The 12,182-nt window shown below is 52.7% G+C and overlaps 2 protein-coding genes across 2 annotated transcripts; both read right to left on the reverse strand.

Annotated features, from left to right (window-relative positions):
* Positions 1 to 551: 551 nt before the first annotated feature.
* On the reverse strand, positions 552 to 1,548 carry PPP1R27 (protein phosphatase 1 regulatory subunit 27). The gene has a single exon (XM_026861118.1). It carries the CDS (start codon positions 1,219 to 1,221, stop codon positions 769 to 771), a length of 453 nt encoding a protein of 150 aa, XP_026716919.1. The 5' UTR covers positions 1,222 to 1,548; the 3' UTR covers positions 552 to 768.
* Positions 1,549 to 3,758: 2,210 nt separating this feature from the next.
* On the reverse strand, positions 3,759 to 11,864 carry P4HB (prolyl 4-hydroxylase subunit beta). The gene is made up of 10 exons (XM_026861325.1): positions 11,856 to 11,864; positions 11,328 to 11,483; positions 10,998 to 11,135; positions 8,070 to 8,174; positions 7,693 to 7,818; positions 7,151 to 7,351; positions 6,383 to 6,503; positions 6,004 to 6,185; positions 5,479 to 5,565; positions 3,759 to 4,845 (listed from the first exon to the last, which is right to left on the reverse strand). The coding sequence occupies exons 1-10, from the start codon at positions 11,862 to 11,864 to the stop codon at positions 4,756 to 4,758; spliced, it is 1,215 nt and encodes a 404-aa protein (XP_026717126.1). The 3' UTR covers positions 3,759 to 4,755.
* Positions 11,865 to 12,182: the final 318 nt, after the last annotated feature.

Below are 12,182 nucleotides of genomic sequence, written 5' to 3' on the forward strand. Positions count from 1 at the left end.
GGGAAAGGGGCTGTTGGCCCGGGGCTGGGGAAGGAGGTGTAAGGCTGAGCTCGTAAGTGCAGGTTGTCCACAGCCCAGGAAGGAGGGGTGCCAGCAAACCCTCGTTATCAGGAAGATGAGTTTGGGGAAAGAAACAAAGACTCAGGAAGCAAGAGGAACTGCCACAGGTTTCTGTTCCCCTTCCACACCATAAATACCTTATCTAAGATGGCGGAGCACCCACCTCCCCACTGGCCCCGGCAGGACAGATCAAGGGAGGAGGAGCTGCCGGCCTGCCCCGAGTCCCAGTCAGGACTCACAGGGGGGACACGAGGAGAGTGTCCTGCTCCGTCCAAGCTTCGGAAGCTCCTTACAGAGCAAGTAATGAAGCAACCAGCAGGGAGAGCAGGAAGCCCGGGGTCATTTGAGACCCTGTCTCCCTGGCCATGTGACGGCTGAAGCTGAAGCCAAGCACAAGAAAAGGACAAATCTGGGCTCTGCCCCAGCCGGTGCGGATCAAGGCATTCCATAAACGGTTGCTAGTGAGGTTGGGTGCAAACATAACACAATGCCTTCCCCCACAGGCGTAAAAGCTGCAAGTCCACAGATCCAGACGTGCGAGAGAGAACAGTGTTTGTGGGAAACGGACAGAGCCAGGAGCAAGATGCGGAGCTGCCCTTCCCCCAAAGCGGGATGGAAGGCAGGAGCCCAACCGTCCAGTCCAGAGCTCCACAGACCAGCCTGTGCCCGTGGCTGCTTTTCGAGGTCCCACCACAGGCAGGCACGCTGTCATGCCTTGGAGGGACCCAGGGGACCAGCTCCCCCCTTTCCACAGCATACGTTGACCGTGCTGTCAAGGGGAGATGTTGGGGCAATGGCATGGGACTCTCTCAGGTCCTGCTTGGCAACATTAGGGGCACTACTCCTCTCTCGGGAGGAAAATGACTCAGTTACAGCCCGTCCCCTGCCGAAGGGGGCCCACATCCCAGCGTGGGCCACGCGGCTCGCTCCCGTCCTGCGCAGCCCAGCTGAGCCGCGCCGCCTCCAGCACTCACCGGAAGGGTAGATGGTGTCCAGCGTCACCTTCCTGGCGCGGATGAATCTGCCCACCTGCTCCAGGTCCCCCTGCCTGATGTGGTCCTGAAAGACGACGTCATTGGGGAAGTGCACAGTGCGTGAGGCTCTCAGTCTCCTGGCATACCGACTGTAGCGGCGCATCGAGGCTGGGTAATAGTCCTTCATGCTGATCCCGGCCTTCAGACGCTGCAGAGGAAGAGGAGGAGCAGAGGCCTGGGGGGCTGCAGGCGCAGCTGGAGTTGCTCAGCGCGTGGCCCTGCCACTCGCTGGCCTCGCAGCACTGCTTCCTCCTTGTCCGCCTGTCAGGTCCCTCCTCACTGCGGAGGTGTGCTGGCACCCACACCGCTGCTCTCCGCTGTGCCCCGTCCCCGGTGGGTGCCAGTCCTGCTCAGGGGCGGGGAGGCGGCGGCCGGGCTCTCCCTACACGCCCATGGCGCACGCAGGGGGCACACGCAGCTCACCCACAGGGCCTCGGCCCAGGACTGGTGCTTCTCCAGGGGCGTCACGTTATATAGGCTCCCGCGGGCTATTTTGAGGACATGCAGCTCATGCTATTTGCCATGATACTTCGTAATCGAGCCGCCCAGGCCCGCAGCCTCCCACTTTTGGGCAGAAGTTGGTGTCTCATCTTACCACCCACCTGTTGATGTGCCCATGCAAAGGGTCAAATCTACTCTTGCTTTTGCATGGGTAGCCCTTCAGAGGAGCCCAAGGGCCTGAAAACAGAACTTCCCAGCATCGAGCCCTCACACATGCACGCACACACACGTGCCAGGGAAAAGACAGGAGCTCGGCCACCAAGCAAGGGGAAGCAGCCGCTGATGTTGCAGCCAGCCAGCGCAGACGTGTGGGAGCCACGGTGCCAAATACATTCAGAGCGAAGTCACTTTCCTGTAGTTGCATCAGACAACTTGTGAGGAGTGGAGCGAGCTGTGCTGCCCAGCACGGCTGCGAGGCAGCGCCCGGAGCACACCACAGCGTGTTGGTGTCACCCCGGCCCTGCGGGGACAGAGGGGCTGCGGGTGCTCCCGGGGCAGAACCAGGAGCCTCGGTGCCAGTCCCTGGTGTCCAACATCAGGGCGGGCTTCTACGGAACAGCCTCAGAAGAGCTGAGGAACAGCACCACCACCAGACAATTCCTGCATTTGTTACTCTCCAGCTGTAGCTGTCAGAGGCTCAGAAGAGACCATCCACCACAGAGGGATCTTCCAGATCCGTCAAGGGTTCAAGCAACAGTTTTGCTCCCTGTGCTTTTCCCCAAAGGTGGGTCATTTCAGATATATGAGCATACTGTGTCCTGGCTTGTGCTGACGGGGACTATCCAGGCAGGTGTGTCAGGGAGAACCCCTGCCCCGCATCAGGGCTCACAGGGATTTCATCCTGCCCTGAGTCCCTGCCCGCAGCGGGGCTGGGAGCTCCATCAGCCACACCCAAGCGCTGCCTGCACTTGTTTATCTGCTGCAGATGCATTGATCTTTCTGCCGAGCATCAGAACACCCCGCACTAGGAGGCTGAGCTATCTGCTGTGGAGACAGGCCGTTTTTAGCCTGCTTTCGTGGAACAGCAATTAGGTGTGTACACAGGATGAGTGATGGAGTCCTGCTCTGCCAGGAGGAGCCTTGGTGCAGGGGAACAGCTGCCCTCCTGCGCTGAGCAGGACCACTGCAGAGCTCAGCCTTGTTTACACCTCAGCTGGCTCCACCAAATGGACCTTTCTGAGCTGAGTCCTTGCCAGCACCTCACAGTGGAACTTCTTACTAGCAGTGCTTTCTTCCTCCCCACCCCAAAACAGCAGCAGCTACCCCTAGCCAGCCCCGACAGCAGCCACTGGGGAGCAGCAGTGGCCACTGGGCCACACCATAATCGAGTTGCCTCCAGACAAGGGGTCACAGCGCTGGGGGGAGGGTGTTTCAGAGATCCTTCTCCACATAACCCAGGTAAGTCAGACACCACACAGCTGTGCACTAGTGCCTGTTCTCCTGGGGAACACACTGTGCCAAGCCCACGGTCAGCAACTGCCCACTCAGCCCCCACCCTGCTGAAGGGAAGGCAGCAGGGGGCTGGAGCTGCAGACCAGCCCCCTACCACACTCCTGCTCTTCACCCCAGTGCACCCCTGTTTAGTGACAGGCACCAGTAGCCTGCCGAGGTGCCCTCTAGTTTCATGCCCTCCCATGTGACATTTATAGCATATTTTCTTACAAAAATATTTTCAGCAGTAAGCAGACTGGTTTGGAAATAGCAGTGTAGCTCACTGGATCATGTGAGCCTGACTAGCAGAGCTAGAGGCAGCCCCAGGTTTCCCGTAGGCAAATTCCTTGGTTAACTGCTCAGGAGCAAGGAGGTCCCACCGCACCTCAAACCAGCTGGAAAACAAAAATGTGTGTTCTGAGCCCAAACCAAATGTCTGCTCACTAACAGAGCTGTTAGCCATGTCTGCCCAAACTGATTTAATCTGGACTTAGTCATCTTTGTAGTTCTTCTCCTTTGTAGATCATGCAGTCCAAATTTCTGCAGATTAAGATACCAGAAGGCACCTGCAAAACCAGAAGCATTGAGAAAGCATTTCTCTCAAAAACATGGTATTTGGTGAAAGCTTGAGCAAGCTGTTGGACACACACCATTTTGACAGAGCCCTGATCCTCTGTCAAGTCAGTTTCAGATATTCTCACCCTATATTCCAGTAAAGACAAAGCAACATAATAGTATTAAAATCTCAACTTTATTTGGCCAACAAATTCAGTTCCAATGTTATTGTAGCGGAATGCTAAGAACCAGCCTGATGCAGCTCAGGCCTTTGAGGCACTCCCCTGTTCAAGTTCCTCCCCAAAACCCAGTAATTGCAAATGTCCTGTTTGATCTATTTTGTCAGGCCCTCCCACACCACCCACCTGCCTGGTCAACCCACTCAAAATAATGCATGGAAAGTGATTGCAGAACAGTCTGGCATTTGATCAAAGAATGGCAACACAGCTCGGTCTTGTCTAAGCCGGTGAGCCAGCGACCACCTCCACCCTCAGAGCCCGCCACAGCCAGTGCACACAGTATTCCACCCTTCCAGGTGTTTGGAATAGTCATCTCCAAGTGTCTTAAAGCAGAGGGGAAAGGAAACATCTAGCCAGCATGAGGAGAAGCACCTTCATACACACCTTTCACCAGGATGGTGCCCTCAGCCTACTGCCTCTTCCCCTACAGATACTGGAGGCCAACTCCAGGGAATAACAGCTGAGACCATTAAGGACCCTGCCAGGTGCAGAAATCAACTATGGGCTTTAGTTTTAAAAGAAAAAAGGAAAAAAGCTTTCTTGGAAGATGTTAGTGGCAAGGCTCCAGAATGCTGGGCCATTGAACTCAAGCTACCGCCTCACAATTTGCTTCTAACCCAGAAGAATACTTCAAACAAAAGCTGTGTACAAAAAAAGTACATCACAATAAAAAAAATGAGCCCAGCTGGCTGGGCTGGCTACCTAGTGACAGATCCCTTCTGAAAAGTGAAAAGAAAGAAAAGATAGTCAGGTGTACAGACAAGTGAGGGTAAAGTATTACTTTAAAAGCCAATCCCTGGATTTCCAGTCATTCACCTTCTGCTTTAAATCTTAAAGGGTTTCTGACTCACTGGGCTGCGTAACAGCAGCCAATTTAGTGTCTGATTTTTTTTTTGGGGGGGGGGGTGTGTGTGTGATGTAGATCAGTCTTCTCTTTACAATTCATCCTTTTGGGCTTTCTGCTCATCATCATCATCACCCTCCTCAAGGTCTGTTTCTTCATCCGTCTCCAAGTCCTCCAGATCCTGTGCAGGTTAAAGACAGCTACTGGGTTTGGGCACATTAGGCAGATCCAAAACAAAGCACAGAACAGCATCTCTGTTCACTATTTGCTGCTGCCACGTTAACAGAACAGCCAGAAACTTCTACCAAGAGCTATGAGTTTGGGACATGAAGGGTCAGAAACCCCAGGAGCTGGTGCCTGCAGCACCCTTCCCCCGGGAGGCGAGGAGCTTCCAGCCAGGTGCAGCACCCACACGGCACCACCACGGCACAGGAGCTCTGGGTGCCCAGCAGCAGCTCTCAGTAAAGAACGAGCCCTCCAAGGACTGCAGCAGTTTGCACAACCAGAGACAGCTTGTGTAGAGCTAGAGGTTCTATCAGCCCTCCCTATGCATTGGTGTGTAAGCCTCCCAAAAACATTTACCTCACACCCAGCTGGAGTGTCCTCACTAAAAGGAGCCCACCACAGGCCAGTGGCCAGCCAGGCTGCAACAGGTCACATTTTATGATGTGGGCCCTCGGGTTCACCACCAGCATCCCTCCCTGCCACATAACCACCCAGGATCTTATTTAGGACTGAGGATTCCAGCACAGCACCAGATCCGACCCATGCTCCATGTTCTGAAGGCCCAGAGTACTGTGTGAATATTACTCACATCATCAGCTGCCGCCCCATCCTGACCTCCGCTCTCCAAGAACTTTTTGAAGCCTTCTAGTGTCCTCTCTCCATTATAGTCAATTACCTAGACAGGAAAAAACATCAAGACAATGGTTACAGGCACCCACAGAACCATGCCCCTGGAGAGGAGAGTTCTCTTTCTGAGCAACAGTTTGCATGCCAAGCAAAAGGGAATTTAAAAATTCACCTTCACCCACATGAGACGAAGGAAAACAGCTCAGCCACTAGACTTCAGAGATCACTGCGAGGAAAGAATAGCCTGCAGATGAGCACAGTCCTCTATGCTCCCTCCTTTCCCATTTCCCACTTCCCACCCCCACCAAATTCTTTCCTACAGCCCAGCCCCGCCAAGGGTTCGGGTGTCCTGCAGACCAGGTGCGTTCCATCCCTACAGAAGGGAGAGCCCCCCAAGGCTTGTCCAAAACTGAACTCAAGCAGGCAGCTGAGCCTGTCTGGTGCTCCCTCACTATTCCGTCTGCGTAAGGGTCAGCTGCCCTCTTACGTTTCTGCCAGAGCCTGCAGGGAAGAACTTGAGCGTGGGGAAGCTGTGGATTTTCACTGCCTCTACTTCATTGGCCGTCGAATCCATCTTGGCAATGACAACGTTCTCGTGGTCCCTGTAGGTCTCTCCCAGCTTGTCCCAGATCGGAGCCAGCTGCTTACAGTGACCGCACCAGGGGGCATCTGGTAGTGACGAAGACACAGCTGGCACCAGCCACCTAAGGAGCCACCACCACCCTCAGCCCACACGCATCTTCAGCCGAGGCCCCTCCTCTGCGGCCCAGGTTCTGTACAACGCTCTCTCCCTAACCCCAGCCAAGCAGCGTTCCAGCACACCCTTCGCACCAGTTACTGGGAGTCAGCTCTCAAAAAATACTTACAGAACTCTACAAAGACATTCTTATTCTCATCGAAAGCAACTTCTTCGAAGTTCTTCCCAACTAGAACTTTGACAGGCTGCTTGTCCCAGTCCTCAGGAAGATCTTGACTCATCAGGTGGGGCTGGAATAAGAAGTGAAATTCAGAGACAGTTTGCCACACAGCTGCTTGGAATGTCCATGCAATCACACATCCTGGAAAACCCAAGCACAACCACCCCCCTCAGTGCCTCAATCATAGGCCATGAGCAATCAGATGAATCAGTCACTTCCTCTTCTGCTCACAGCAAGCCTCCTTCCCACCCTGAGTGGAACAACAGGTGCTCTGGTGCAGAGAACTGCAATCGAGCTCGAGGAAGGAAACGATATTGCTGACAGTGACCATTCCCCCAGGACTGAGTTTGCCCAACCGGTCACCACTGGAGCGAGTCGCATATGGCCACCTCCAGCAGCTGAGAGCTGAAAGTTCTTCAGCAGTGCCACACAAGTTCACACCTTCCCACTGCTGGCAGAAAGAGCAGCTGGACAAACAGCACAGTTACCACGAGCTCAGAGCTCATCATATTCAGGTGCCAGCACTTGCTTTCCTAGTCTTCATGCCCCAGTAGTTTTGCCTTTCATTTCCCAGCACAAAACCCGCTAGATACTTTGTACATTAGTTGGAAGGATTTTTTCCAAACAACTCACACAACTCCTCACAAGGAGGATTTTTTTCTGCTTCTGCAGTCAAGGTTTACCACCACCACCACCAGCAGTATTTATCTCCATTACCTTGATCTTGCCCTCCAGGAACTTATTACAGAACTCTTTGATTTTGTCTGCTGTAAGATCATCTGATTCAGGTTTGTATTTGGTCATTTCCTCCTCCAGTGTGATGAGACGTACAGCTGGACATTCTTCTTTCTTTAGGCCAAAAAACTCCAAAATCCTCTGGTTGTCACTGTGGTCACTGTCTATGAAGATGAACAGGATCTTTGGAGGAAAAAGTCAGAGGTGTTATGGTGAAGACAAGTACCTCTTGGCTCTCAATACTCTACACATGTGCACAGGCAGCAGCTGAACCAGCCCCTCCTCCTCCAAACCCCCCAAATTCCACCCCCCAGAGCAGCACAGACCCAGCACCGGTGTGGGTTAAGGCAGAGTCAGGTTTACACCTGCAAGGAGGAAAGTCAGGAGTTAACTGCTGTTCCTTCAATGGTTGTGCAAGCCAGTGACTCAGTCACCAAGAGACACAGGTAGAGCAACAGCTTCAGGTGTGGGGCAGGTACAGCCAGAGCAGGAGGCAGCCACTTAACCCAGGAAATCCATCTCACCTTCCCTTTGAAGTTTCCAGCTGCATTCTTGAAGTTATCCAGTTTCTCTTGATAGTCAGACACACTTTTTGGAAGGAACAGCAGAATATGAGTCTTGATCTCTCCTCCAAAGATTTTAGGAGCGGTCTGAGGAATAGAAAATAAACTTTTATTTCTGGAAGAGGTAAATCTCTGTCAAGACCACAGGAGCCTCCACCACTACAGGACTGCCCAAGCAGCAAGCTCATGCCTCCTTCCCCTTGTGTTCTTCACACTCCACAACCCCAAACAAGTGTCAGCTCCAAGATAAAACACAAGCATCACAACCCACAATTTAAGTTTGTCATATTCATAGAGTAGCTATGGGAAAAGGCCTTACCAAGTACCCAAAGACCCACCTGTTCAGTGAACTCTATGACCAGAGGCAATGCGTTAGACTTGATGAAGTTCAGTAAATTATCCTTTGTGAGATCCCCTTCGAAGTTGTTACGGCCTTCATCAAACTGCAAAACCAGATATTCCTGCATTAGAACACCTCTGTATCCCATACAAATTACAAGAAATAAGATGCATCCACCCCAGAGTCACTGCCCCAGTGGACCTCAGCTGCACTTGTTCAAAGCAGACTTCCATCTCTCAAGGTCACCACACATTCACATAAGATCTGGGTCAGGGTGTTCATCTTCCTGGCAAAGCCTTAAATCACCCCCGGCAGCAAAAGGGGAGCAGCAACAAGAGTCAGCTTAGATCTTGGCATTGTTCCTCACAATCATGAAGCAATTTGTGAAACAGGTCACCAAGAAGGACTTTAACAGCTGCCTCACAGCGCTGTAGAAGGCGCTGCCAGAGCGGAGGCAGTTCCTGCTCTGCAGGAGGGAGCAGCTCAGCGCTCACGCACCCTCCAGCCAGGCGGGGCTGTGGACGGCCGGCAGAGCCCGTCCGCACAGGGAGTAACTGTTAATTCACCGGGCTGCGGGGGGTCAGCTGCTATTGTTGGAGACAGCAGCACATGTTTAACAGGCACATCGTGCTAGAGGTGCCAGGTCCCTTCCTAGATTAGGACATCACCTGTATCCCTGACCAGGATTCTCAGAACCACACTGGCAGCCTGCGAAGGGAACAGCTTGTAGAGGACCAAGGTTAGAGGCAGGATGTGCCCCCAGGGAGCAGCAGCCCCACAGCAGGGCAACGCTCGAGTTACTGGCAGAAGCAAGAGCAGGCTCGGATAACCTTCTGTTAGAGGAAGCATACCAGTCTCAGCTGAAGAGCTGAGCAAAACACATTCGAAATTAACTTTAAAGAGCATTGAACCTTGCCTTGGCACCTTCAGAGAGCTGTTTGAGGGTCATCACAAGTCTGGACAACTCACACAAAGAACAAGATGGGAATGACCAGCCAACAGACCCTCTCAGCATAGGCCCAGCTAACTGCAGGAGCCTGAGCTCAAGTCCAAAGCCGTAACTGTCAGTGAAATAAACCATCCGTTCTTGTGCCCTGGTATGTGGTTACCACTGGCACTCATTTTCACCTTGGCTTGGGGTGGACATGCTGGAGAGCTCACAGCAGAACTGTGACATTGCCTCCTGTCCCTCCTGGGCTGAGGCACCTCACCTCCTCCTCCTGCAGAGCCCTGGGGCAGCACCCAGCCCCACGGGGCCTCAGGAACTGCCCGTCAGGCCAACACACCCCACAGACTGCTGGGTGCAGAACTGCTTCTCACTCCAGGTGTACCCAAGTTGACTACACTTACAAAAACAGCTGGCAAAAATCCCTTTAGTGTTAAAGACTGGTCCTGCCATTGCCTCAGTTCTTCACAAGTGGAGAAGCCTATAACAGAGCTCATGGGACTCAAGGGTTAGAGGACAGATGAAATCAACACGAGCCCATTCTACAGAGCACTACACATGAGAAAAACAGATAATCAGTGAAACCCAAGGCAGTAACTCGTCCATGCTGAAGCACCAGCTGTAACCTGGCCACTTCAGAGCCATCTCGTCTGTCACCCTGAGCCAGGTGACAGTAACTCCCCACAGCCCTAGAGATGTCACTTGTAGAGCAGCATTTCTATATGGACCTCAGCATTTGCCAAAGGGCACGAGCAGAGGTTGAGGAAACCCCTGCAACAGTTATTTCAGGCTGGCAGTCCCATGAGCAGAGCAGGAACAAAGCTAGACAGGAGAGAGGAGCGAGATACAGGCAGTAAGTCAGCCAAGAACAAAGTACTGCTCCCTCCACTCACCCCAACTTTTCAGTTGCATGACCTTGGTGTTTTGAACTCGTTAGCCAAATCATTTACTTGCACCCTCAGCCACAGTGATCCGAGATACCTCTGGCTGAGCATTTAAGTCTACAAGCTTCTAGCACCATAAAAGCCCCTACAATTTCAGAGGTGTAGTGGAACAAAATATGCTTTTTAGCTGAACAAAGAATGAAATAAGAATTCATTCATGTCTTTGGCCTGTCTTACATCAAACTGGTCAGACCAATGACTAAGTTACAAATTTAATAAATCTGAATCCAAAGCAGCTTTCTGTCCTGCCTCACCACACCCATGCATACAGTACCACCAAGTCTCAGAAACCTCTCCTTGTATTCTCAAACCAAAAATTTAATCCCGGTGACCTGGATTTTAATGGTAAAAAGCACCATTAAGTTCATTTCTGATTCTGCAGATGGCCAGCAACACTCTGCACATCATCCAACTGCCCCAGCCTGGTCAGCTGGAACTGCAAATCCTTTTAGGAGCTTCACCAGAACCACCGCACTGCAGAACCCACAGCAGTGAGAGACAGAACAACTCCTGGACAACCCACTGCAGCAGACACCAATGCTGACTATCTTTAAAAACAACTTTGCTAAGCCACAATCAAACAGAGATCACAGCAAGCCAGCAAGAACTTGACCACTGTTTAAGACCCTCAGGGGGGCCACAGGAGCCCTCACTAATTACAGCCAGGAATCTGTTAAGGATTGTGCTGACAGTTACTGCATTGCAGCCAGACACCTGAGACAGTGAAGTGAGTGAAGCAGCAGCTTGGACCCAAAGCCCAGCAGCTCCAGGGGGGCAGCACCACACCGGGAGACCAGTGAGGTCTCCTCTGCTCCCAGCTGTGCCCCACAGAGGGACCCGGGGCTCTGCCACCCTGCAAAGCAGCTGCAGGGTCTGATCTACCCCCAGCCTCTGAGGCTTGGGAAGAGCCATCCCAGCAGCACAGGATCTGCTGTTTCATCCAGGGCTGCCCACGCTTGGATGGGACCAAATTAGAGAAAAAAAGAAGAGAGGCAGACGACTCAGGTGCGGTGCTCAGGCATTCACCAACCAGTACCTTCTTGAAGAGAACCACGCCATCCTTGCTGAGCTGGTACTTGGTGAAGACATCAGCACTGGAGGAAATCCCAAAAGGAATGTCATCCACAGCTTCTGCTGCCAGCAGGAACTCCTTCGCAGCCTCTGACGTCGAGTCCTGGACAAGAAAGAAAGGTGTCTCCCATGGGGCACAGAGTGCAGCACACACATCCCAGGGCTTACCAGCCAGAGAACCGGACGATCAAGTACGGCAGGACAGCGCGTTTCCCAACGCGGGGAGAGCCTCCCCCAGCTGCCAGAAAGCAGGGAGGGCCCCGGACATACACAAGAGATTCAGCACAAACCCTACCTTAAAGAAACCAATCACAACCACTTCACTGGAATCCACTAACGTCTCCGCTGCGGCAGCGTCCGACAGGGTAGTTGCAGCGGGGCCGGTGCGTTTCTTCAGCCAGCTGACAATATCATCTGCCTCTCTGCCAGCTGTGCCGGGAGGAGAAGAACACTGATTCACTTTGCTCCCTCAACTAAGTTTAAGAACTCAGAATCCCTAAGCTTTGAGATAGACTTTCAGCAGGTGTCCAAAGAGGTCAGGAAGAACCAAGACACTGTTTACGTAACTTTTCCTTTCACTCCCAGGGTAATTAAGCTAATCCCTAATTGTTAAGTCAAGGTACAAGGGGCTCCCAGGAATCCACTCTTCTCTTGCTTCCAGCCTAAGCACATTCATAAACTTTGACCAGCAATGCAGCACTTCTCCCAGATGGCTAATATTTTTTATGCAAATATACCATATTTTCCTTTCAAAAATCAACATCCTGGATGTCAGCCCCAGCATCCAGCACAGCGTGGCTTGGTTTAACTGAATTCTGCTTACCTTGGTCATCCTTGCACCTCTGTCTTGCACCTTGTGTTCGCCCCTTTACCCGCCCACCCAAGCATTTTTCAGTTCTGGGTGCTACACTCCTCAAGTCAAGCAGAGCAACAAATCAAACCCAGATCGCTTCACTTTCCTACGCAAGAAAACTCCATCTGCTGTAGCTCACGCGAGGGATTCCCCCAGCTTTAGGCAAAAAAGCCTGTTAAAGGCAGGCTTGTTCCTCACACACCCCCAGGACATGCCCGCTGCGGTGCCGCTCCCCGGGACACCGTCACCGTGGACCTTGTCCAGCCGCAGCACCGGTGCGGGGCTGGGGGCAAGGAC

This window comes from Athene cunicularia, assembly GCF_003259725.1.
Source record: "Athene cunicularia isolate RWA chromosome 18 unlocalized genomic scaffold, athCun1 chr18_part1, whole genome shotgun sequence".
NCBI classification, from domain to species: Eukaryota; Metazoa; Chordata; class Aves; order Strigiformes; family Strigidae; genus Athene; species Athene cunicularia.